The sequence below is a fragment of the Hemibagrus wyckioides genome, linkage group LG13 (genome assembly GCF_019097595.1).
Source record: "Hemibagrus wyckioides isolate EC202008001 linkage group LG13, SWU_Hwy_1.0, whole genome shotgun sequence".
NCBI lineage: Eukaryota > Metazoa > Chordata > Actinopteri > Siluriformes > Bagridae > Hemibagrus > Hemibagrus wyckioides.
In genome coordinates this window covers 11,882,014-11,910,004 of record NC_080722.1, presented here as the reverse complement: position 1 = coordinate 11,910,004, position 27,991 = coordinate 11,882,014, and the positions used below count along the sequence as shown (strand labels likewise).

General features: G+C 38.8%; 1 protein-coding gene across 1 annotated transcript; it reads left to right on the top strand.

Moving 5' to 3' along the window:
* The first annotated feature begins 186 nt into the window (after positions 1–186).
* Positions 187–26,858, top strand: waca (WW domain containing adaptor with coiled-coil a). Its single transcript, XM_058406587.1, has 13 exons — positions 187–434; positions 635–668; positions 1,425–1,617; positions 6,045–6,133; positions 12,750–12,865; positions 14,475–14,599; positions 19,141–19,386; positions 20,442–20,564; positions 21,649–21,797; positions 21,913–22,028; positions 22,427–22,670; positions 25,063–25,190; positions 25,316–26,858. The coding sequence occupies exons 1-13, from the start codon at positions 394–396 to the stop codon at positions 25,383–25,385; spliced, it is 1,674 nt and encodes a 557-aa protein (XP_058262570.1). The 5' UTR covers positions 187–393; the 3' UTR covers positions 25,386–26,858.
* The last annotated feature ends 1,133 nt before the right edge of the window (positions 26,859–27,991 follow it).

Genomic DNA, 27,991 nt, shown 5'->3' with positions numbered 1-27,991 from the left:
ATTGGAGTAATGCGACCCAACCGCTTTAAAACCACGCAGAGGCGCAATCATCTTTCCTATGTTCAACTCGACGAAAACTGTCGACTACAGCCGAATTTAGCCGATGTGGCGACGAAGGTCCCGGATGAAAGTGAAATGGGGCGGGGCGATGTGTGAGGCGAATCGCCCGGATGTAAGCGAGAAGGGGCGGTGCAATGTCGAGGCAGAGAGTTTGGTGTGGGAGAGGGACATGGACCGAGGGCGCTCTTCCGACTAACAGAGGCCGAGAGCGACTCGCATAGCCACAACTCTTGAAATAATAGATGAGATCGGGTCTTCGATATCCTAAAACAAAAACCCGTATAAGCAGCCCATCTTTCACATCTACTTCACGCACACACTAACACGGCATTGATGGTAATGTATACAAGGAAACAACCGAGACTCGGCGATGGGTAAAGACCTATATTTTTTGCACTACGATTTTTTTCCTCCTTTTCCTTCTCCTCTTTGACAGTCCGCCATTTTTAGTCAAACCAAAATAAGTAGAAACTTAGCCAATGGAGCATATGCGGCTGTTGCAGCTTCTTCAAATGTTTAACTACAAACGTGCATGAGTTTTATTGTCTCTAACCTGTTTTCTCTCTATTTGTAGGTGCAACGACCGAAGGGACTCTCAGCCCTACCAGGTAGCGCTAAGCTAGGCTCAAACAAATCAGATTAAAAGGGCCACTCTGGCGCAGGCTTCTGGAGCATTACAGGCCTCTGTGCGCAAAACAGACACAAAAGTCTCAAATCGACCATGGTTTCTGTCGAAAATGACCACACGACATATGCACCGCCGCATTTATTTGTCTTCGTTATGCAGTGAGCCGACTGACCGTCGAATTTACCATTAGCTAACGCTAGCTTTGCGGCGTATCGTTAACGAGTTTCACAAGCTAATGCTAGCGGCAAGCTGTGAAGTTAGCTGGCTAAGATAAGGCCTGAATGTCTCGGGGTAGGAAAAAAATATGTAACGCCGACCTTATAGTTAAGAAAAATACACGGAACCATGCAAACTAATGTCATTCAGCGTGAATTATTGGTAAGCAATGACGAGTCTGCTTGCAGTTATTCTGGCAGAGAGCCGCTTACAAACAACAAGCTGACCGGTGTTCGCCTTCAGTAACGAGATATCAGAAATCTGCTGTGATCTACAGTGAAATTCACAAGTCTTTAATAAGTTAAAAAGCTGTTAAAAGTATGACCTGGGATATTTCAGATAATATAATATATTTTGCTTGGGTTGAATACCATTCTGAAGGTGCCAGTCAAGTCATGACTCAACCTTATGTTAGAAGCACTGCAAGGAATGTTTATGGATGTTAAAACCCCATAGAAGTTTCTCAGCTATTGAGTAAAGTACATGAAGGCAGGAACGTAATGCGTCTTTCCCTTTGCAGACTTTTAAATACTCCTCCAAGAGTCACCCAGGTGGTGATCACCGGCATGAGAAGATGCGAGAGAGCAGTGATGGCACTCCGCCGTGTAAGATGCTGCGCAGATCAGACAGTCCTGACAACAAGCACACTGACAACAGTGCACACGGCAGAGCTAAATCCACACATCTCCACCGAGCCAGAGACAGGGACGGAGGTACGAACACACACACATCTTAACCTGTGCCCACCAATCAGACCAGTCGGTCTGTAAATAACTATTCTTTTACCGTCACACAACAGTGTTGATTGAAGTAGATACGTAACAGAAACGACAATGCACTTGTGGCATCAGAATTAGGAGAGAAATTGTGCGGAAGCTTAGTCTGCACTAACATTACCAGAGCTTTTGCAGCTGAAAAGCAGATATGAGTCGAGTTTGCTGAAGGAAAGAAGCACGTTCCGACACCATTTCCAATAACGTATTAATCTGAACGAGATAGCGAGTGTTAGTCGGTATGTCTCTGAAAGAAAGCGTAGAAAAGCCTGCATTAGTAATTCCAAGGATTGCCCCCCTATAGCGAGTTGACATTATATTAATTGTTACTGGAGTAGCTCTGTTAATTGATCATTTCTTTGCAGAACATGCAGTCACCTACCAGAAGATATCCTGTAGAGTTGATTTAGATTCATTAATATGCTTATATCTAAAAGATATAAATGCAGATAACGTTTTATAAGGATTGCAGGCATGTGTGGGTATAAATATTTCAGTCACAACATTAGATGCACTATAGATTATGTCTTTCGGTGTGAGAAAGCATACACACTCCTGCCTCTTATTCCATGCAAATCTCTCACTCTCCTTGCAGATGTCTCTGTGACACACATCTGAAAACTTCCACTGTCCAATTAGTACCAAAGAATGGATATTTCTTATTCAAATTTTTAATGACTGATAACGTGTATTATTTAATATCTTATTAAACCCTTGACTTGATGTGCTACTTTTATTTTTCTTCCTGTAGTCTTCATTCTCAGGAAGACTCGAGTAAATAATAACTGGCAGTAACGTAGAGAATGTTTCTTTTAAAATGTTTAAACAGGCTTTGGTACAAAAGCCAATTTGTTTCACTGATCTTTCAAAATGAAATGTACATGAAACATATGCTTTAACCGCATTGTTTTGCACCATGACCACAGCATAATCATTTTTTTTGTTAACCTTTTTTCATTGGTTAGCACTGAAACTGAATAAACAGGGCTTTTTACGTTAAAACAAACAGCATTAAAAGGCAAAGGAACATTTGTTTGCTGTGTGCTTTCATGCTTACTGCGCCTGTACACCCACAGCCATAATGAAAACGGACAAATTATCAACCTCCTTCACTTGCGTTTTATCCTCGTATGTCCATGCTACTAGTTTAAATTGAACAAGATCAGTCGCCGAACTTAAATGTTCATCATTTTCCTGGCTCTGTCTCTCGACGTCTGCAGTCGCTGATATTAAGCGGTTCAGCAGTATCGGTTAAAACCTAATCTACCAGTTTCCTTCTGTTAAAAGGAGTTAAAAATACATGTAGTGACACATTTGCTTAGCTTCACACCTGCAGTAGACTCAGCAGCACATAACCAGGCACTTTGGTTTTTACTGATGTAGTATCTTTGCACACTGGACACACTACAGAAGCACCAGACCCTCGGCATGAAAGCCACCTTAATTTTTATACAGGAAACTGCTCTCAAACTTTCTGCCTTTTTAATTAAACGTGGAGGATGGGGGCAGCTGAAGTTGGGCCAGCTGTAATTACAACACAGCTCAGTAAATGACATGAAGCAGTACAGCCTGCTTGACTTTTTTTTATTTTTTTTTATTTTTTCCCCCTCTGTTCTTCAATGTCATTACATCTCTGTGAAACTGCAGGTGCGCAATCATGACATCTTTGGAGATTTTAAATAAAGTTCAGGGACTAGAGCGATCGGTATTATGTGATTTCAGCGGCGTTCAAAAGAGACGACACGCAAACCTATGGCAGCGCCATACTACTCGTCTTTTCTGTGCCATGACGCATGACTCTCCTGCAGCTGGTGTAATTGTTTAACTTTTATAAAATGTATTTTATGCAGACGGCACACTAAAAAAGGTGCTGGGAACGTGTCTAGTGTGCGCTGGTGTTTACGCTGTTTCTGTTTAGGTGTGTTAGATCCTGGGTCGCTTCTTAATATAAATGGTGTATTCTAATATAGTTGTATGAATCTTATTTACTGAATAGTGGAAATTGCTGACAAGTTATTTGTTTTGAATGTCACGTCTATCTATCACGCAGGGAGGATATTCTGCAGATGGACCAGTGAGCAACAGCTTGTGTATGCAGGACGAGAAATTAGATGAACTCAACCTATACCATTATTAAGTTCATAAGATCTTGTCGCATCTTGAGTGGTATTTGTTTGTAGTAGTACAGAATTGAATGGATAAACCCAAGGTAGTGTTCGTTATTGTGTCTGGGAATTTCCAAGGTGCTTCAGTACAGCTTTGTAATCCTGTAGTGTTCATTTAATTTGATGTACTAGTTTCCTCAATCCTAACTGCACAGTGTGTCAATTCTCCTTAATTCCATATATATATATATATATATATATATATATATATATATATATATATATATATATATATATATATATATATATATATATGACACAAGTCACAACTGCATAATTTTGTTAGCTTGCTAGTATAGCCTTTATTCATGAACACTCATTCAGAATCTGCAGATTGACCTTTACGCAATTTAGCAGACATTGATCCAGAGCAACAGATGCTACAGTGCTATTTAGTCTCCATCAGATTTTCATCCTCATGCTAGTGCAAATGAATCAGGGTTCAAGAAATATCAAGATGTTTTTGTAGCTATGCTATCTTGATGTGCTAAGTCTTTTCTAACGGCGCAAGCTGAGGCTGTTTTAAATTTAGACCTGGTTTAGGTGCTTGGTTGAAGAGGTGGGTCTTTGGTGTTCATTTGAAGGCAGACAGTGACTCAGCTGTTCCCCTGCTACAGCCAGGAGAAGTTCATTCCAGCACCTGGGTGCCAGGGCAGAGCGGAGTCTGGATTCATGTCTTCCTTGTGTATCGAGTCATGCTAGAGGCTTGAGGGAAGCAAGGTGCACCCAACGATGGATGAATGGAATGAAAACCTGCAGCCATACTTGCATTAGTCATGTTTTAGTAGTCATCATACTACTGTAGCATTTGTATTTAGGTTAACAGTTTTTTATGTTTTGGTTGTTAATATCAAATTCTGGCCCGTGCATCAGACACGGTTTGTTTACATGCTGAGTAGAACAGATCGGGACAAATACTACCTTTAGGACAGATATATAATTTTGTTGAGTGTTTTGTTTCCTAGTTTTGTAGACTGATGTGAAATGTCATTGTACAGCATGTTTTCCTTCTGCTAAAAAGGTTTTTACATGTTCATATACGTAAACCTATATTTATCTCGCAGTCATGTCTGAATTTTGTGTGGCATGGTAGAGGGATAGGAATATAATTATCTCAGTTTTACAGCAGATATGGTGACAACACAGCTATAGCCTTATGCAGCAGGCAGTGCTGCTGTAGTCGCATGCACAAGACATATTTTTGTCTTTTCGTTTCTTGTGGTCTGTAGTTTCTGGCTAGAAAGGCTAATAAAATATAATGTTCCGGATGTACTGTGCTGTTAGAGAGAATTTTTCAATACCTGTTGTTGTATGCTGTTCTTTGTGTATGTATATACAGTGTCTAATCGATGTGGTTCTGAAAAAGTGACCAATCAGATTTGAGAATTGAGCAGCATTATTCCGTGCCTGGAATAACACAACAGGACATGCTGTTACAGAAACTGCTCTGGGGTGGGGTGGTGTGTATTGCATACATTTTATTTGTTAGATAACTGCCTCTATAAATGAATGAACTGTTATTATAAAAACAATAAAGTGAACATATCATGTAAATTACAAACTACCATCATAGCTGTGGTTAGAGAATTAATCAATTCCTGACCAGTCAGATTTGAGAGTTCAGCACCTCTCGGGAATGATGTGTAATTGACATGTATCCTGCAAGGACACATGTACTCTGTAGCTTGTTAAGTTTATTGGTCTTCTCGGCTTCCTTTATGCATTAGCAAAACTCCCCCAACCATTTTGCCCAAAGTTCTCCCATGTGTCAAATTTTAGGGGCAGTGGTGGCTTAACAGTTCACACTTTGGGTTACTGATCAGAAGGCTGAGGCTTCATTCCCAGCAAGCTGCCAGTGTTGGGCCATTGAGCAAGGCCCTTAACCCCCTCTGCTCCAGGGGTGAATGTATCATGATCTGAGTCTGAGCTTCCTAACAAGCTGGGATATGCCACTGTGCAGTAATGTGTGACCAAAGAAAGGGTACTTCTACTTTTAACTTACAGCCCACATGTATAATTTATCTAGAGTCAAAGGATCTCTAGCTAAAGAACGAACGCTTTTCATTTCTGTATAATCAGTAGCCACTAAAATAAAGTCATTATTCAGTAGAGTATAGCAGAGCCTAGGCCAGTGTCTAATTTGCTTCTGCTTTGTTGTTAATGGCAGTTTTAATTGTTCTTTATTTGATTATTACTTTTCAGGCACCAGTATTTCCCCTCAAGAGAATTCTCACAACCACAGTTCCCTGCACAGCTCCAACTCTCACTCGAACCCCAACAAATCCGACACAGTAAGTACCCCCGTCTCTGCTCGTGCTCACACGTGTTCGAATAAAGACGAATCTCATACACATATATAATTATATACCCTGTACTATATGGATACTATATCTCCATTACTGTATAATCCAGTAGTCAAAGAGGCAGGAAATGGATGGCGTCTGTTATTATTGTGCAAAGTTGACATGCGTTATAACGTATTGATCTCTAAGTGCTGTTAAAGTGATTCCACTCAATAGGAACACTCGCTTGTGCTTTTAACACGTGTAATCTGTCGCACACTGCGAGCATACAGTGCGACTGAGAAAGCATGTGATAAGACAACACACTCATTCTCAAGTGAACAGTTTTGCTTAGCTCTTCTATGTTGGCAGAGGTTTGCCAGTATCATGAGGTTGATGGTGGCCCCCACTTGGGATTTGTGATTGTTTGTTTCTTTTAGTTTGGTCAGTTTGCTATTGTAACAGTGTTTGAGAATGCTGTATTGTTTGCAGACAAATGTTTGGTTGGTCAGGATATTATTGTAGTGTGCTTGGATGGACATTTTCCTTTGGTTCTCATTGCGGGTTGTTTTTCCCCTTTTCTCTAGAGGAAAAAGAGCATTGGGGCAAAATGTGTGTTAAGTTTGCCTTTTAAATTGAGAGCAGGAAATTCATTAAGGTCCGGGGTTATGGTATTCATAACAAGTTTGGGGTCTACGAATCTGGCGGCTGAGTCTAAATCGGAGTGGAATTTTATGCTTTTAGGTCATTAGCTGTGTTTAGTATGATTTCACACCACATAGATTTAAACAAACCGAAAGGTAAAAAAAATTGTTTGAGGCTTGTTTAAGGCTGAAACCTTTTTCCAAATTCCTTGTTCAGAAAAACAGCAAACCTTTAGCAAGTGTGAATAGAAATAATTATCACCCTGCCATGGAGCCAGCTCAAAATAAATTGCTGGATAATTCTGTTAATACCCAGAACATTTTGTTTTGTTTTATTCAGCATTTACTAGTCATTTCAACATGATTTATAGTTCAGCTCACACATTTATTAATATGGCAAAATGGTAATGCCAATTCATGTACCTTTCATTTTTGTGTATTTATATTGTGTGTGTGTGTATGTGTGTGTGTGTGTGTATATATATATATATATATATATATATATATATATATATATAGATAGATAGATAGATGGATGGATGGAGATATATATAGATGGATGGATGGAGATATATATAGATGGATGGATGGAGATATATATAGATGGATGGATGGAGATATATATAGATGGATGGATGGAGATATATATAGATAGATAGAATATACATTATGTATATTTTAATAGGTAAATATATACCAACCTCAGACAGGATGTATAGATTCAGTGATTGATTCCAGTATGTTTAAAGTTATTAGGACAGAGAAAAGAGGAAAGGTGACATTTGAAATGAAACGGATTTACCAGTTTACGTTACCAGTTTGACTGACCGAAAACAAAGTAGTATTGCATGCACTTGGATACAGGTGGAGTATTCCCTATACACTGTCAGAACTCTCCAAAGTAAAGAAAATGAGTTGATGTGAACACACAGTTGTGTGGAAAGTCATGTTGACTGCAGTATTTTGCATACATTTGCTGTTTTGATGTTTGGAGAGTCCAGTCCCTGTCTTGTTTATGTCAACCTCCTCCTGTGTTCTGACCATCTGTCCATTTAGTAATAGTGTGTTGGTAACTTTAGAGTGGAGTGATAAAATAGTACTACATTAACGCTATGTTAACAGTACAAGTTTTGCTCAGATCAGATCTGTCTATCTTGATCTTCACATTTATATCCACAAGTGACCCATATGTCTCTTTAATTTGAAGGCACTTGTCCCTGGAAACACCCAGCATGTGCAGATGGATTTCTTGGGCTGTAGTTTCAAACACTACTTGGTTTTGGTTTCTCCCAGTTTTGCTTGAATTGATTCCCCAAATGTCAAGTGACTCGCCAATTTCTACATCTTTCAAGTGAATATAGTTCCTGCTGTTGCTGGCCTTCGTGCCACACAGCTGACACTGAATCATCATTGATATGTGCTTGCATATCGAAGAAAAAGCCACATGAATTTCGATCTGACCTTTTAATTCATTTTTCACGGCCAGATATCGGATATACATTCGATCAGCCCTGAAAAACCTGAAGGCAGAAAATCAGATTTGTTTAACTTCAACCTCAAATGAGTACATCCTCAGTAACCAAATTGTAGTAAATTAATACTCTGCATGAACGAATGAAGTTAAAGTGTGTGTATGTGTATATATATGTATGTGTGTATATATATATATATACACACACAAAATATATATATATATATATATGTGTGTATAATTTACATACAGTAATACTTCGCAGATCCACGTCTCAAGATTCGCGACTTAACTGATCCGTGAAAATTTCAGTGGAACCTAACTAAGTTGCATCTGTGAATTTTCACAGACCTGTGGAATCCTCTCAAAATCCTGCAAAAGTGTTTATGGCTAATTTCGTGGCAATTTATACTTTCTCATGCTTTTTAATGCAAACAATTTAGTTTATTAATTTAGTAATATAAATATAAAAGTAAAATCAACAAAATATCAATATAAATAAATTATAAATGTTGTTTTAATTATATTGAACGTCTACTATACTATACTTTATTTTTATGTCAAACATTTATTTCTTTTTTAAGATTAATGTATTAAGCTAGCTTTTAAATAAAATTAAAGTGGGAGCATGATTGGGGTCACATTTAGGGTTTAAACTCTAAAAATAAGTATATATATATATGTGTGTGTATGTGCGTGTATATATATATGTGCGTGCATATATATATATATATGCATGCATGCACGCACATATATATACACACACACACACTATATATATATATATATATAATATATATATATATATATATATATATATATATATATATATATATATATATATATATATATATATATAATATATATAGTGACTTTAACCATTTTGTGACTTTGGTTGTTGGTGTCGGATGAGCAGGTTTAAGGGTTTCAGAAACTGCCGAATTGAGTTTATTCAGATGTGTAAAGCAAAATACATTGTGTGAGTGAAGGGACTACAAGTTGACATACTTGGCTGATGAGAGAGAGCAGATGAGCGTGATAAGTCTGGTCTGAGTTGACAGGAAGTGTATAGTAATTTAAATCTATACCACTGCAGTGAGAAGAGAAGCATTTCAAAACGCACAAAACAGGCTGACGGGCTACAAGAGCAGGAGATCACATCAGGCTGTCATGGGGAACCGACCCAATGTAGTCTTATGCTTGTAGACAGTCTCCCTCAAAGTTTGATGTTTTAGTGCATGTGGAGATGCTTTTCTGCTCATCAAATTTTTAATGAGCGATTGAGTTACTATATCCGTCTTAGCTGCTTGAACGAATCTGACCATTTTCCTCAGATCTCTCTGATCAGCGAAGCATTTCCACCGACAGAACTGTTGCTTCGCACCATTCTGTGTAAGCTCTAGAAACTCTAAAGTGTGAAATTCCCAGGAGCTCTGCAGTTTCTGAAATACTCAAATCAGCCCATCTGGCATCAGAAACTATGTCACGATCAAACTCTGAGGTGGTGTTTATTCTTCATTCTCATGTTTGATGTAAACCGAAGCTCTTGACCTGTAGCTGAATGATTCTGTAGCGTTGTGCAGCAGCCATGTGATGGGCTGATTAGAATAACTTCATGTATGAAGTCTGTAACAATGTTCGTAGCAAATCGGACGGTGAGTGTAGACCATTTCAGAATAATGCATGATAATGATTAGTTCTGCATCACATGCTAGTATAGAGCTTTGAGCTCTGAGAATGGGCTACTCTTGATCTCAGTATTCTTACATTTTTGGCAGTGCTTAGTCGAAAGAAAATCTTGTGTGAATCCAGGTTGTAGGAATTGCCGCCTTGAGTTCTACAGGAATCCACAACAATGCAATAACGACAAATTCAAGAAAGTAAATTTGTTACTTTTATTTAGTGTTGGTGTTTAATTACAATGAATTTAATGTATGTATTTATTTAATTGAAAGGGGAATCAGTTTTGCCTGAACTAATACCACACACAATTTTACAACACGTCTATTAAAGCAGTTCTGTGTAATGTGAAGTTATCTCATCTGTGTAACTTTTTTTGGGAAGATTACCCTCAAGGTTTTGATAAATGTGTGACAGTCATTTTCTCTCTAATACGAGTTTGGGAATAGGTTTTAGATGGCGCTATATTTAGTTACTCATATGCTCCATCTTAAATCATTTTGTCTTTGAATGGAGTAAAAAAGCTCCTGCTCTTTTTCAGACCGTCTTGCTTTGCAGTCTTTTGCTGCCCCTTGCTTTGGAAGGGTGGTATCTTTAATCTGTTAAAGTAGGGATAAAACTGCCGAATGCTTGTTACTGTTTATAATTGGCTTATTGGTTGTTGGGTTTTATTAGTATTTCACACAAGTCGAGTGCAAAAGGCTGTGTACTTTTAGGACAAGAGAGAAGTTTATAGAAACAATATATTTACTGTGTTAAATTGAACTGGTGACAAAAGAAGTTGTATATGATATTAATAGTAAAAAGTGTAAGTATATTCTGGTCGGTAAACCAAGATTGCCTTTGAAAACCTTTTTCAAGCTGTTTATTGTGTAAAAAATTAAGTTTTTTTTGTTGTTGTTGTTTTGTTTTAGGAATCGCCCACATTTATTTTTACATAATTGAATTTTTAAAATCGATGAGGGATATAATCCCTTTGACTCAACTGTGTTGCTATTGAATGCTATTGAAGAGATTATATGCACAGTGAACATCACCCTGTATCTTTAAACATCTGTCTAGCTGACGTAATAACTCCCAGTGAAAAATGCTATTTATGGAATACTGGATGATCATGTCCCGTGAGCTTGAAGATCTTCCTTGAACAGCCATTTGCTGCATCATGTGAATAGCATAGATTTTTTTGGATTGTAGCACTGTTAAATACTGGTCGTGTATTCGGGTAAAAGATTCTGCAGTGGCACAAGAATCTGCTGTACCAAATATTACAAACGCTTGCATCAGGATGTGACTTCTTTCCTTGTGCGCTTTCTGTTTTGCTCTCTTGAACTTCCCCTCCCCCTCATTCCTCACTCGTCCCCGAGTTTCTTGCCAGCATCTCATGATTGCCTCTATCTGTTTCTGTAATGTTGGCTGTCTTTATTTCTACCACTTGTCTGCCTCTGATTCATTGATTTCTCCTTTGTTCTATCTATGCAAGCTGGTTTGTGATTAAAGCAGAAACAAGAAAGTGAACTACAGCAGTTAACATGGCATACTTCATTGATTGTGATGATTCAGTCATAAATAGATTCATTAATTAATGAGTTATCATGACAAATGGACGGACAATTGTATAATAAATAATTATTTTTAAAAAATAATGAAGATGAAATCTCATTTAAATGATGTAGTAGGCTAGCGAGATCATATTCCCTTTAACTCTTGATACTTTTGAAGTTTTCTTCCTCTCGATCATCATTTGTGAATGAATTGTAATGTCTGCTGCAGGTTCTGAACGCTTGGTCACAAATGTAGCAGAGTGTGTTAAGTGATATCAGATATTGTTTTGTTGCCCTGCGAAATGAAATCCATATAGTAGCTCATATCCCTAGATGATGAAATGGGCAATGTATTGGCGATTTTTGACAGGCGACAATCGCCCCTGCTGCCTGGTTACAAAGATGTGAACACGAGAGCTTTTTCAAGGAAAACGCACACATCAACGCACACTAACCACACCAATCTTACTTGCCCACTGTACTCGTTATGATTAAACACTCATTTGGGCAATCTGATGTCAGTTTTGTGAACAGCTTAAGTAGGGAGAGAATGCAGGAATGAGGAGGGTTGATGGTCTGAACCAGAGCAGGGAGGTGATAAACTTGTCTAGACTGACCTTTTTTAGGTGTTTAAGGGAAACAACTCTTTCAGCAAAAGTGTGTTTCGATGGTAACAACTCTCTGCCTTTAGTCTGAGAGCACTTGCTCATCCGTGGTGTTTTGTCCATTTCTCTGTGTACACTTGCAGGGCTTTTCCCACAAGCCTGGCCTTTTCCTTTCCATTCAGACCTGACTGCATTCCTGAGCTCTGCTAATTACTGTGATGATACTGATAGCACCCAACCTTAGTAATAGATGGTGGTATCTTCGTGTGTTGATTTGGTACCAAAATATAGAGAAACTTGTGTTAATCTCATTTATACAACTAAGCAATTGAGGGTTAAGGGCAGAGGCAGCTTGGTGGTCGTAGGATTTGAACTCATGACCTATTGATCCCAAACCTTAACCACTTAGCTACCATTTCCCCAAAAAAGCCATGTCTGGAGGTCATGTGAAGCATGTATTTGATACTGTGTCTACATGTCAAGCTTAATTATTAAAATTGAAGTTGAATAATATTTCATCAGCGTTGGATGAATGTAGGATGCTAAATTTGTGTTTACTTGTTTAGTATACCTGAAGAAGTCTGTAACTGTATACAGAAAACACTCATATTGGTCATACAAAATACATTTTGGTTTGCTTTTCTGTTGTATTTGTTTTAAGCGTGTCTTTCTTTACCTCCTCAGGCATACGACCCTGCAGATGATTGGTCGGAGCACATCAGCTCATCAGGGAAGAAGTACTACTACAATTGCAGAACAGAAGTGTCACAGTGGGAGAAGCCCAAAGAGTGGCTGGAGAGGTACACGTATGCTTCTGCAAATAGTACCGCTTGAAATGTTCTACAGGAAGTCAGCTTTCGTCTTGCGTGCCATTGTTTTTTTATTTGTTTGCTGCACTAGTTTCTGATCACTTAAGTTGCGGTTATGAGTTGCCACTGGGTATAGACATAAAGGGGAGGTTAATGAAATGATTGTTAGAAGTATAGTTGTGTCTCGTCCAAGGTGTCAGGTGGTACAGTATGGTTACTTATCTGAATCCAGAACCATTTGTACCCTGTTCCTGTGTGTGTGTAAGGTGGTGGTGGTGTCAGGAAGCGGTGGTGACTAGTCATGTTAGCTTGAGTACTCATTATGTTGGTGTGAATCCATGGCATGACACTGATGCTTGTCTAACTCCTGGGACTTTATTGAGGGTGAAGTGCTGTGAGTCAGTACTTTGGCCAAGTGTACCTCTACTCTAATCTTAGTGGCATAAAGAAAACATAGAGTGTAGAGATGCAGTGACTTATGTTCTGTGACTGGATCTTAAATGATCATGTGTTTGCTATGTAGTGCACTCCATAGGTTTTACGTTGGTATGGTTATAACCTGTATAGTGAGCATACATAGTGGTTCTGCTTTAAAGATGGTGGATTTTACATGGCTCCTGTCTAGAGTAAAATGCTACATCAAACTAAATATTATGTATATTATTCATAAACAGAAATTATTACAAAATTGGGATAAGTCCTAAGTTATGAGAAACTTTGGCTGAGACATTAATATTTCTTTACTCATTATATTGCATTTCTAATGAAAGAAGACCCATGATTGTACTCTTGTGTGTTTCAGTATAATGTGCCACACTCTTTCATTGTTTTGGCCCCTTAGTTCCAGTGAATGCTTCAGTATACCAAGACATTTTTGGAAAATTTCATGCTCTGAACTCTGTGGGAACAGTTTGGGGTTGGCCTCTTCCTGTTACAACATGACTGCACACCAGTGCACAAAGAAAGGACCTTAAAGAGAGTCTGTTGTGAAGAAACTTGACTTGAGTCCTGACCTCAACCCAATAGAACACCTTTGGGATGAACTAGAGCGGAGACTGTGAAGCCAGGCCTCCAACATCAGTGCCTGACCTCACAGATGTGCTTCTAGTGGAATGGTCAAAAATTCTCATAAACACACTCCTGAACCTTGTGGAAAGCCTTCCCAGAAGAGTTTAAGCTGCAAAGGGTGGGCCAACTCCATATTAAATTCATATGCATGTTAAGGCAGGCTCCGCTCTAATTCATAACTGTTCCCACAACACTGTGAGCATGAAATTGTCCAAAATGTCTTGGTATGCTGGAGCTTTGAGTTCCTTTCACTGGAACTAAGGGGCCAAGCCCAGCCTCTGAAAAACAACACCTGAATTCAGTGATTTGGAGGGGTGTCCCAAAACTTTTGTCAGTATAGTGTATCTGTGCTCAGTATACATGGTAACCTTCAAAGAAATGCAATTATATTCAGTACAGGTGCTTAGATACAGCCAGGGTGTGTGTATATTTTCACTATGTTGAGGAAAATGATATAGATCAACCTGTTCCTTTTTGGCATCCATAAGGACTTACTCCCCCTTATATATTATTCCTCTCTCTTGTACTACAGAGAACAGAGACAAAAGGAGGCGACCAAGATGGCAACAGCAACAGCGGTGGTCAATAGCTTCCCTAAAGACAGAGACTACAGACGTGAAGCGATGCAGGCTGCTCCCACCAGCTTCACCCCTACCAGTGAGTATCAGCCACTGTAATACCTCTTATTACAAAGCTGCTTTATTCTAAGACTTGTTGGTTCCCAGCAACTACTGATTACAATTGTGAGTTGTTGACCGTGTGTGGACTGGTGTTGTACTGAGGAGGTTTTTGTGTTATTGGTATCTGTTTGTTTTAAAAAAGGCCATTTTGTGGTGATTCAGATTTGAGTCCAGTGATGTAGGTAAACTGTTGTGAAGCTCATGTGATGCTTTGAGCAGGTCATGGTAAAATTGTGTTTAGTGCGTGCTTAATTGCTGCAGAACCACCTTATGTTTAGCAAGTTTAAAATTCTTCATTGATTGCCATATGGTTGTATGGAAAAGTGTCAGAAATAACACTTGTTTAAACCTGGCTTATTTCCTTGTCTTGTGTTGTCTGTGTACATAGTGAGTGATAGGATGGTTGGTCTGGTATACCAGTTGGAATCGTTACTAGTACGGTCTGTTTCTGTGCAAGAAAACAGTATAAATAAATATTTGGAAGCATTTAAGAATGTGATTTTCTGCTTGGGTATCAACAAACTTGACAGTGTATAGTCCTCTATCAGTTTTTTTTCCAGTCTCTCTCATAGACTCACCTGCCTCCATGCTGTTATTATTGATCAGTCAGAAATCAATTCATGTGTTATTGTTATAGAAACAAAAATCTTGCTAAATGAATGAGGAAAGCCGATGTCTGCTGTGCACACTGTGGTAGTACTGCATCAGGTATTAGGGTGTATATATCAGTATATTCATAAACCTATTAATAACGCAGTTGGCAAACATGCTCAGGACTATGAATTATGCTCTGCTGTGATTGGCTCTGGGATTAAAAAACAAACACAGGATTGGAGAAAAGGTGTGATGTTTTGCTCCGTCACACCCTGTGCCAGAGGTGCTAGCTAAATATTTCCATTAAAACGGTAAAATGAGGTTACATATATTTTTGCCTATGTGCATTTTAATGATTTTAAAATTAAATATGGTTGTGGAACATCTGAAAGATAAGTTGGTTCCTGTTTTCTCTTTGCAGATATAAACAGCATCTGCTTAGCGCTCTGTCTCTCCTGTCAAAAAAAGCACAGACTGACGTTTTACTGTGAAACAGGAAAGTGTAAACATGTCTGTTGTGAAGACTTTCTTGTGGGAAAATTTGCAAAGCCCTTTGGCTGTTAGAAGCACTGAAACTTAAAATTTGTTTTGTAAATGTTAAATAAAATATCAATGATATGTTGTATTTTGATTTTGCACTTTAAATGTATTAGACTTCTGTTGTGTAGAATGTCCACTATTCCAGTCAGTCTGAAGCTGTTGCTATCAAAACAACAATAAAACCAGGACATTAATATAATTTTAACGTTTATGAAACCACCCGAACAATCAGCCGTGAACTAATGCACACTTTGACACATCAGATTTAAGTACCATGCTGCGGTGTATATAAATATAATCATAGTTTTAGGCTGTGTGTAAGTGGGGGGTGAGTTGTGTAGCATTTTTGCCGGTTATAGGCATTGTTTGTTGCTCACTGTGTGGTCTCAACCTCAGAGGTCATGCCCATGAACTGCTGGTTGAGGGTCTGATGCATATGGCACACAAAATTTGAAACCTTTCTTGACTTTCTTGAATGAATGGTCAACGGTTGCTCACCAGTCTGTTTTGTAGGGACATTGACTTCACAATTTCATCCCTCTAAACAAGATGCTGAACAAAACAAACCGATTTGTTGCTTTACATGTCAGTCAAGCACCCTCTTGGGCGGTTCCTGGCCATTAAAAGCTGCTATGGAGATTGACAGCAGAAGGGCTGGCTACACGAGATTACTCGCTGTGTGGTTTGTGTCTTCTAAGCATATATGTACTGTGAATTCACTACAAATCTGAAAGCTATGCAAGGTGCATTTTAGTCAACGACAAGTATAGGGCCGCCAGCTTCAGCGATATCATGCTGTATGCATTTCAGTGGATCACATCGCTGTTCAGTAATTTTAGCCCTGTTTCATGGTAAATGTGTGGATGTTTTTTGTTGGTGAGTCGATTATTGCACCTGTCTGTGGCTTATTTCGGTGGTTGAGCAGCAGTGTGGACTGTGATGATGCTTTCTTTCTCTTTTTTCCAAATTTTTGAGCGTGGCATCAAGCAAGCAACTGAAGAAGACCTATTGGAATTAACTGACCACCTTATGGTCCTGTCCAACTTTTACCCTCAGCAGTATGTATAATGGAGAAGCTATAAATAGTAGAAGATAATATGTCAACAATTGCTTTAACTGAGGCTGCTGAGGTTGTTCTGAAGTTCATGGCTGCATTCATAGTTCACTGTATGTCTACCTTTTCTCCAGATCTCTAACCACCATTAATATCTGTAATAATAATAAATATTTTTTTTATTTTTTATAAAATGTCAGGTAATTTTTTAAACATTCTACACCTGGTGTTTTTCAGTCACAGATTTGCATAGAGGACAAATGTACATATGTATAGGTTTAGATTTGCTCACCACCTGACAGTTAATAAAATGTTTCAGCCATTTGAGTTTAGTGCCTTACTAACCCAGATCTTCTCATGTGAGTTTGCAAAAGGTGATACAGTAGTTGGTCAAAGGTTTCAACAACACAGTCATTGGGAAAAGAAAGTTATACTCTCATTCAGTTCAGTTCATCATTGCCTAAATAGGGAGGTGGGGGAAATATGTACACTCTCCCTGCTTCTCATAATCATTAGAAGAAGAATTAGCAGGCAGGTTTTTTGAAAGAAATGCACAATACTACTTAATCAACAATCTCTATAACATTCTCTGTCAATTATCTCTAGAAAAGAAGAAACTTTCAGGTTGGTGTTCTGACATCCTTAAGTGTGTGTCTGCATCATGCCCAGAAGAAAGGACATGACCTTGTTTTGCTGCCATGGTACCTGAGAAACTTGCAGTCACTGAGATTATGATGAACTCTACTTTATACCAGAATATTCTTGAGACAAATGTGAGGCCATCTGTCCAGCAGTTTAAGCAGAGCTGAAATTGGGTCATGCAACAGGATAATGATCCCAAGCACAGCAGCAGATCAACATCTGAATGAGTAAAGAATACAAAAATCAAGGTGGCCAAGTCAAAGTTTCTGACCTTAAGCCCATTGAGATGCTGTTGTGGGATCATAAGACAAGTATGCATAAACGAATGTCCTCAAATGTCATTGAACTGAATAAAGAAGAGTGGGTCAAAGTTTTTCTACAATGATGATGAATTCCTTATTTTTTCACTCACCGGAATGTTTGTTTAATTTTTGGGAAAGAATGACTATATGCAGAAATCGGTTGCATTTTTCTGTTGTGGATTGGGTGTTTGGTTATTCAGCTGCAAGAGCATTGGTGAGGTTTGGCGCTTGGTCAACTGAGCAACCGTTACCCCTAAGGTGTTTTGGTGGGGTTGAGGTCAGGACTCGTGCCGATCAAAGGCTCGTTCTTCCAATTTTGTGTGAACACTTTAGGGAAAGCCTACACATGGGTTTGGTGGTCATGTGCCCACAATCTTTTGATCATGTAGTTTACCTCAAGAAAATAAAAATGAAAAAGGAATATCACGCAGCCTGAAAACAGCATGCCATATGCCATCGGTGTAAATAAAATGAGTTTTTTAAATGTTTTCAAATGAATATCAAGATTTACTTTAAATGTGTGTTAATAATTCATTGAAAAGCTTCTAAGTTACAGTTACAACACTTGGTGTAATGCTAGATACTAGTAAAGCATTTGATTCCAGTGTAATGAAGATCTATCTGGAACTATCAACGACTTATCTGGAAAAAACACATCCAAAATTAGCTCTGGTGTATCTTGCTAATGTCCTGTAGCAGTGTAGTCCATCCCGAACACTTAATTCAGCTGCAGCAGGCCAACTGTTAGTCCAGAAGATCAGTCACGATTCAGCTGGTGGATGACGTTTTTCTTGTATCTCCTCTAAACTCTAGACCTGTGTTGTAGAGATCAATAATAATGCTAGTTTAGTAACAAATATTTAAAATCATATTGAAAACATACTTGTTTAACTTGGCCTTTTCTAAGTTGCTTTAATAATACAGAAAAAAGAGCTGTATACTTTTTCTTGTACCTGAGACTACATGTCTAGGCTTTCTAGGCTAAAAGCTAGAATGTTGTATTGTACTTATGTATTTGCTATTAAAGCTGTTTGGTATTAAATAAAGCCAATTTCCATCTTATTGGTCCTCATTATATTCAAGTGTGTGTTGGTTTATTTATATTTGTGCTTCTATTTACCACTATATTGTTGGAGAACTGGTTGCATAGTTAGTCTTAGGTCAGTTTTTGTATTTGAGCTTGTAAACGTATTGCCAGTTTATTATTTGTGTGTGTTGTAATTAAGGCTGTGTTTTTCCATCAACAGAAGTGATGCAGGTTTGTTTTTGTCTGTTCTTTGGGTGATTTTTGGTTCTGTTAATGGGTGTTCCTGAAGCGTCAGTACATATAAGATGTGGTGATCATGATCCTTTTTTAACAACAGTATTTCTGTCTATCTTATGCAGAGTCTGTAGTTGCCACAGAAAAGCCTTCCTCTCTCACCCCGTCCTCTTCCTCTGCTGCTGTGTCTGGGCTAAGTGCCACCAACCCCACTAGCTCCGCGTCAAGTTCTACAGTTTCCCCAGTGATGCAGTCCCCTGCTACACCTACTATCCTACAAGACCCCTCCCTCTTACGCCAGCTTCTCCCAGCGCTACAGACGGCACTGCAGCTGAACAATGCCAGTGTGGATATGGCCAAGATCAATGAAGGTAACCTTTACACATCAAGTGTGAAACTAGAGGATAGTGAAAATGAGATGCACTCCAATAACCATATTTGGCAGATTTTATCTGTCCCCCAACCATTTTGTGCCACAACAGCTTGGTGTGTTGTCTTTTGACAGCTGCTTCTTAGTGCTAAATGTTGTTCAGGTTGGAACTTTGCATTTGGAGAGCTGACACCAAGTGTCTGTTTTGCAACATTTAAATAGGCTCCCTGAAGCTGTTTTTCTCCGGACTGGCAGACAGTAAATTAGCCATGATCCTGCGTTTTTGTTGTTTTTTTGTGTTTCCATTGCTGAGTGAGCTGTGCCATAAGTGTCCATTCAGAATCTGGTCTTGTTTGTTTTTGCCCAACTTTTCTCTTTTTAAAATGGTGTTGTTTTTTTTTTATTGTTACACATTTAGATTCCAATATTACAATTTTATCACACAATTAAATGTTTGTCTATATTTACACCCAGTAATCTTTCTTCTTGCTGATCTGTAAGCTCAATGCCCTGTGAGCCATGTAAAAAGCAGCTATTAAAGTTCAGATGAATCAATAAAGTGTTCCAAGTTATAATATAACAGTGCAATCCAAGATTCTTCCACTGTTTTGAGTTTTTTTTGATGGGGTGCCATCCTCCACTGTTTTTGAGTTTTTTGATGGGCCATGTTGTCTGAGGACGTTTGCATATAATTCTCCGAAAGACTAAATTATTAGAGCCCTCGGTTTGTCACGGTAAACAAATTTGCTTTGTCAGTCGTTTACGATGTGTCCTATGAAGTAGGCAAGCTGTGCCTGACGTATTTTGTTTATAAATTTGTGAATCTGAAGTAGCATTTTACTTTGCATACACATCACTAGTCATCTCACAATCACTCCTGAGCTTCCTTGGGTAGTGTTATGTAATGAGGAAACAAGTCATTGGACAGTGTGCAGCTAGAATTTGAATGATTACTCACGAACCTTTCTCCCTGAGTAACTGTATAATTTATTTAAAAACATTTATCGGTAAGCGCATGCTCTCATTCTGCTCGGTTGTTTTGCTTTCTCTGTGTAGTTCTCACAGCTGCAGTAACACAGGCTTCACTGCAGTCAATGCTTCACAAGATCCTGACTGCCGGTCCGTCTGCCTTCAACATCACAACACTTCTCTCCCAGGCTGCTCAGCTCTCTAGTCAAGGTATCAGACAACACACACACACACACTTGCACTCGGATATTCAGTCCCTTTGCTCATTCACGCACAGCCTTGGTCATGGATGTTTCATGTCAAGACTTGAAAGCCTTGTGTATTTTTTTTTTTTTTTTCCATTGAATTTTTGCCTCATGTTTTATTGATTCACTACATTGTGTTAAAAGCTGTTTTTAATGGTCAGGTCATGCATCAACTTGATTACTATAAATGGATGGTACACAAAATGATGTTCTGTACAAACCTTATTTGAATTAAATTCATGCATAAAACCTGAGATGACCGTTGTGTTTTATGGCACTCTGCAGTATCGCAATCAGACCTCTCTTTAGTGATGTATTTAATATTTTTGTTTACTTGCTAGCTTCTCGGCTTACATAAAAACACATTGGATTTTTCAAACAGTTGCTTTAGTCCACAAAATCCTAATACAACACCTAACAGTGAAAGATGAAATTAGTTTGAGTAAGTTATGTATTAATGAACAGGATGGACAGTGAATTGTATTTGTTAATGGTATTCCTCATTCACGACAGCTCTTCTGTCATGTCTTAATGAATTTTTAGTGAGTGCTATGTCATTATAGTGATCTCATGAGCTGGTGTGCAGATACTATTTGATTACTGCAGTATGTGTTTTAAGTCAGTGGCATGTGTGTAATATATATTTTAGTGCTTATTTTGGACAAAAGGGTTTTAATTGTTTTGGTGCTGCAGTTGTGGATTGCAACAAGACGAAAAAGCCTACTTGAGCTTGGTCGTGGGCCAGCTCATATATATATATATATTTTTTTAGTTTAGTTGTCTGATTAACTTTCGGTCAGTTGATTTGCTTGCCCTCTGTTATTATTTGATGTCAAATTTCGTCTGGGTCCCAAAGCTCAGTCTGACTGGGCAAACAAATTTATTTGAGGTGATGTTTACAAAGAATTTCAACAATGAAGCACAAAAACCATCTGAAAATATGAATGAATTATATTTACATTAAAATACCTACAAATCATAAACTGGCTATAAAGATGAATTGTTTCAATTCTTTCTTCTCTTTGTCTCTTTTTATTTCCTTGGAGTAGCCCAGCAGTCCAGTCAGTCTCCGATGTCCCTGACGTCAGATGCTTCGTCTCCCCGGTCATATGTTTCCCCCAGGATCAGTACGCCCCAAACTAACACCGCGCCCCTGAAACCCCCCATGAGCACCACACCTGTCTCGTCTCAGACCAAGGTAAACACAATATGGGCTGCCCTAGGCTGAAATTACAGAATGGTTTGTGCCAAGTGGTACAGTGACACCATCATTCTCCTCACTGCCTCTTGGCATTTCTCTTTCTCTTTATTAGGTGAATGCTCTGGGGATTAAGACCAGTTCTCTTCCCCCACCCTCATCTCAGCAGCCCCTCCCTTCAGATAAACACCATGACAACAGCAACTCCCCACGGACACTGCAGCGGCAGAGGTGTGTGTGTCTCAATGCAAGAAAAACTCAGAATATACGCACCTTATTTCTATCCATCTGATCCCTCTTTTGATAAGAAGCTGAACACCAGTTGCTAGAACAGTTGTGTGGTTATTGGTGTGGGAGTGGCATTTTATACCTTGTATCTTGATCTTGTATACTAGACATGAGCAGTGCTGCAGTGTTGCTTGTGCATATGTATGAACAAGGGCCACAATATTTATAGTCAGGGTGCTTTTACGTTGAGAGAAATGTCTGCTTGTGTTGTGCTGCCATCTTTTGGTCAGTCATGGAACTGCAATTGGAAACTATGCAGCTGTGTGTTGTATGAACTTTTTTTGTTCTTTTTATTCTACATTTTTAACATCACTGCCTTTCCTGTACTGTTCTTTCTGCAGTAGTCAGAGAAGCCCCTCTCCTGCTCCCAACCATGTGGGAAACAGTAACAGCAGCAGTAATAATGGCAGTGGTGGTGGTCAGAGTACTGGCGTGGGAACCGGAGCAGGGCCTGCAGCTACAGTACCAGCTGGAACAGGCACGGCCAGACAAGCCTGCTCCTTCACGCCCTCGTTGGCGGCACACTTTAACGAGAACCTCATCAAACATGTGCAAGGCTGGCCTGCAGAACATGTTGAGAAACAGGTACTTTGCTTCCCTATCTTATCTGCTCTTTGTTTTCTGAACGTTTGTGTATTACGCATCTCAAAATGTCCTTTTTTTAGGACGTTGTCTTAATGTTATGTACGCTCATTGAACACTTTATGAACACTCGAGCAGTCTCTAGAGTTTAAAGATAGAACCCTCTTTGTGTCAGCAGTCCAAGCTGGTGGAGGTGGTGTAATGGTGTGGGGAACTTGACACACTTCGGGCCTGTTAATACCAATCAATACCTTAATTCCATGAAGAACTGAGGCTGTTTAAGAGCATAGAGTGGTCCTTTCCGGTGTTGGTGTGATGCTTGTAATGAACTGGTGTGTATGTGTGTGTGTGTGTGTATAGTTAAGTAAGGCAGGAGATGCACCTGGATGATAATACTGAGATTATGATGCATTAATGTTGAAACCATCAGGTGGCAGTGTTTGGATGGGAATAGTTGGGATCAACGATTTAGATCTCTGTAAACACAGCAAAGTTATATCTTTCTGCAAAGCATCGTAGTCTGCCTCTGATGAATAAACACGTCTCTGCTAAATTAATTCATAAACTCAATAAAACCACTGAACTCTTTGGGGCTCTATAAGTGGAGGTGGAATCTTCAGACTAGACTTGAACTCACTTGAACCTCCAACTGTGGTGAGGTACCAATAAAGTCTCTGTTGCTTGATATAGGTATAGTTTAGACTTTAAGAGTTTAAACTTAGATCTTTAAACTTTTAAATTTAAATTTAGACCTGACTTCTGTTTGTTATTAATAAACATGTGTATATGAAAATGAATACAGATCATTCTATTTAATGTTCCTGTGTGCATACAGGAAGAGAAAATGTTTTATTTCATTGTAAAAACTGTATTTTAGTGCTATGAGGGTACATTAATAGGGATCACAGGCTTTAATCAGTGAATGATTTAAATGATATTGAATGATGTGTAGTGATGTTCACAATCAAGTCTGATCTGTGTACAGCAATGTGTAGAAGAGCTTGTTCTTCAAAACCACACTACAAAATGGATGACACCCAAATAACACATGATATAGTGAAAAGGAAATCAATTCCAACATAGCATTATTGCAGTCTGTAATGCAATCGGTGTCTGATTATGGTATTGGACTGCCATCTTCTGGATAATAGCGAAACTACAGTTGTGGCATTTAATGTAGTCCAATGATTTAGCAGTGATAAAAGCCCCTCTCACCATCTTAGGCCTAGTCCACACGTACACGGGAGTTTTCCTCCTTCGTTTTTAAAAAAAATCTTGTCCACATGAAAACGCAAAAACGCGGTCTGAAGCGCGGTCAAGAGCATACAAAACCAACAGGTGGCAATATAATCTCAACCGTAAAGCCATGTTGGCTAATCAGAAGCCTGAGACGCTGACTTCACAAGCAGTGTTGCCAGATTGGGCACGTGTCCTCCCAATTAGGCTTCTTTTGGTCATGTCTCGCCAGGAAAAAGTGCATTGGGCAGGTTGATAAAATCTGGGCTGGTTTTTTAAAAAAAAAAAAATTTTATGCAACTGGCGGGTTTTTATTTTTCATTATAAACATATTAATTTCCTATTCAAATGATTAAATAAAGTAATATGTAATGCTGACGTTTTAATTATAAGGTTCAGGAGAGTCCTGTCCAGTCAGACTTCAGTCTTGATTAGCAGGTTGTTGTAATCGTTCTACTCGTTAAGCCAATATCACGAAGTTATTAACTGTTAAAACTGTTTGTTATTGTATTAGTTTAATTATAACTGTGTGCATTTTGGGCTGGTATTTTTTTTAAAATGGGTAGATTTTAAGCTGTAGTTGGGCTGGAAATCTTCAGTCCAATCTGGCAACCCTGTTCACAAGCCAAAAATCTCCGGTTTCGCTGTGTACACGATAACACTGAAACCAGAGTTTTTAAAAAACTTCACCCTGGCAGGAGTTTTCAAAAATGTTCGGTTTCAGTGACTCGATGTTGCGTTTGCATGTGGACGAACGGCCAAACCACATAAAAAAAATAAATAAAAAAAGAAAAAAAAAAAGCTGCAGTTTTAAAAATACCCTCGTTTGTGTGGACAGGGCCTTATTTTATTCGGCAAGGGGTGATGGTCAGAGTGCTGGTGCAGAGCTCGAAAACCAGCTGGAACAAACCTGCTCTAGGACAAATCTGTTAATGAGGCTATTTATTTTGACCAAGACTAATTTCTGTTCATTTTCAGTAAGCTGTAATTGCTGTTTCTTTAATCACTGTATGTCTTTAAATAGGTTGTATTTGTGTTTATTTGCCTTTCGATGTGTAGAATTGCTTTAAATGCAAGCTCTGTTTGGGATTGTTTCATGGTATGAGTGGAGGTTGATTTTTTTTTATTTTTTTTTTTTTTTTATTTATTTTTCTCTCAGGCGTCAAGGTTACGTGAAGAGGCTCACACCATGGGCAGCATTTACATGTCTGAGAACTGTACAGAGCTGAAGAACCTACGCTCACTAGTGCGTGTGTGTGAAATCCAGGCCACACTGCGTGAACAGAGGTAACCACTGTCTTCCAATTAGCTTGGATATCTCAATAGTGTTTTCGTATCCATCAGAATCTGAAGCATCAGAATACTGTATCTCATTCAACATCTCTCTCTCTCTCTCTCTCTCTCTCTCTCAGGATACTCTTTTTGAGACAACAAATTAAAGAACTTGAAAAGTTGAAGAATCAGAATTCCTTCATGGTTTGAGAACTCCGGGTTGGTTTGGTGTGGGTTTTGAATAGAAGGACAGCAGAGGTGTGAGGATGAGTAGGAGTCCGTTTTGCGTGCACAGAACCCTGGAGAACCAACGTTCTGCTCATGGTCCAGTCTTACACAAACGGAGCTGCTGTGGACTGAAGGGCGAGGGAGGGGGATATGGTGGGTGGAGGCTTTGGGCCAGATGTGGAGATGTTTTGGGACCTGCTCTTGCCAGGGGCCGTGTATATGTAGATTTCTTGTAGATGTTATTTCCATGTTGTAAATATGTTTTGTAGATGAAGCCATGGGAAGCCATGCCTATCAGAAAAGCTTTTGTCAGCCAAATGTTAAAGAAATTTGAAACCTAATCAGCACCAACTCCAATTGAGGGCATTCATTGTCTTCAATGTCCTTATGTTTAAAAAAAAAAATCTGACTGCAGATTTTTAAACCTGCCTTTGAGAAAAAAAAATCTGAAATCTGCTTGTCAGAAAAACGTTTGGTGAGCCATTGCCTTGAGCATGTACTAAACGTGCATGGGGGGGAGAGGCGGTGGACGATCCAGTGGGGGCAACTAGTGACAATGACCACAACACACACACACACACACACACATGCACATTCATGTCTTCTGACTGCACACACCTCCACCTTTTAAACCCTGTCTGGTTTGTTTCTGTTTTTCTGCACATGAATAAGTGTAATGTTGCTAAATGGTAAATGGACCCCCCCCTCCCCATTTGTTGCTTTCTCTGGTTGCACTGTAAAGGTTTCACTCCCCCAGCCCATGCCTTTTGAAGGGATTAGATCATGTCTGTCCACAATGGTTCAGTGGTCTCTGCCCCAATGGCCCTATTGAGCCCTCTGTCAACATCAGTGCCTGCTTGTATTGGAGGAGTGAATCAGAAAAAAGAAAGATCCTTTTCCTCATTGAGTGATGAGGAGAAAGCACCATTCCTGCAGCTCGATCTAAAATGCCCGTCTGCCTGCCTCCCAAACTGGCTGCCTCTGAACCTGGTGAAGTCTGATTGACACCAAGAACAACCCCCTCCTCTTTTTTTTTTTTTTCCTCTTTTTTTTTTCCCCTTGGTTTCTAGACTTTCTGGCAAGTTTTTCCCCCTTTTTTTATGTTTCTTTTTTTTTTAAGCAAGTTTATTGCAGCTTGCATTAAACCAAGAGTTCATTCCTTTGTACAGTCGTTAATTAATAATGGAGTTTAAAAAGAGTTTTATTAAAAGTTGCAGTGATTACTAGTATATCATATGTTGTATTCATAAATTATTGTCACACATTTTCCTTTGGACCCTGATTGGACAGAGAGGAGCTAGTGCTACCGGATAGTAGGAAATTGAAGTGGTGTTAAAGGTCAAGGCTGAGGACTGGACATTACCAACTCCTCCACATCAGAATCAGGGCAGGGTCACCTGGGGTCAGAAGGTCAAATGTGAAATGTATGTATTGTAATAAACATGCTAAAAAGTACTTCTTGATTTGTGTTCATCATTTTTGCCTTTTACTTGGGAGGGCTTTACAAGGATGTATAACGAAATCAAAATGAATGAACTGTCTAAAAGTGGAACCAGACTATCCCAGCAAATTGCCCCACATCATTTTTTCCCCCTTCCTTTTCTTTTACCTTTAGAACTGTACATAAAGGGATAAAAGGAAATTGCTATTATATTTCTGTTCATAGTATAAGTTTCAGATTATTAAGTGTTGTCATAGTTAAAGGGTGATTTGGACCACATTAAGCTGTATTCAATTGCTGATCTTATACCTAATATTCAGTAAGAATTTGAGCGGCCACAATGATGGATAGATGGAAAACATTCTTGAATAGTTAATAATAATCCTAATATGATTAAAGGTGCTACAGTTTCCAGGCAATAGTGTAGGCAGTAAATGTGACACCCCATGTTGAATGTTAACGTTCATCTGAGTTTTATTTTCAGAAACCATGTAAGTGATTTTTTTTGTTTATTTATTTTTTAAACAAATTTTTTTAAACCCCTTTTCTGATTAATGAAAGAAAGTCTCTTTGCATAGTGTGGGTTATTCCAGTTAGGCTTGAAAATTTCCAGTGAATAGAAAATACCAAAGTAATGTTCTTTAATTAGGCATTTTAAGTTGGAGTCTCCACACACAGACGGTCTCTGTTACAGACGACATCACGGCTGCGTCTGAGTACCTCTTTCCTGATCCACTCCTTTACATCTGTCTTGTTCTTACTGTTTGTATCTCTCTCTTTAAAGGTGTGAACTATCGGCATGATGTGTAAAGAGAGCTGATTTCACACCCTCCTCAATCTCTTTTTTTTTTTTTTTTGCCCCCTTCCCCACCCAAACTCACCTATCTCCACACCCATTCATGCCTTCCTTTGATTCTCTTTGTTTCTTTTGCAAACTAAAAAGGATTAACTTAGAATAATCAGCAATCAATACCAAATAAGGTTCACAGAGTTTTTTGTATAAAGCATGATAAATTCAGAAAAGCATTACTCTTATTAGCAAGCCTTGGTTTGGATTTTTTTTTTTGTTTAGCTCAAATTTAAATAGATTTACTAATTACAGATGAAAATTTCTAATGCTATTGGCGTAAGACTTTACTGACAGAAT

What these genes read in the sequence shown, in the direction of transcription:
- waca (XM_058406587.1), top strand. Translation starts at nt 394, where the DNA reads ATGGTAATGTATACAAGGAAACAACCGAGACTCGGCGATGG. An exon ending in CACCAGCTTCACCCCTACCA is followed by an intron (nt 14,600 to 19,140) that starts GTGAGTATCAGC and finishes TATCTTATGCAG; the next exon opens with AGTCTGTAGTTGCCACAGAA. An exon ending in CGGACACTGCAGCGGCAGAG is followed by an intron (nt 22,029 to 22,426) that starts GTGTGTGTGTCT and finishes TTCTTTCTGCAG; the next exon opens with TAGTCAGAGAAGCCCCTCTC.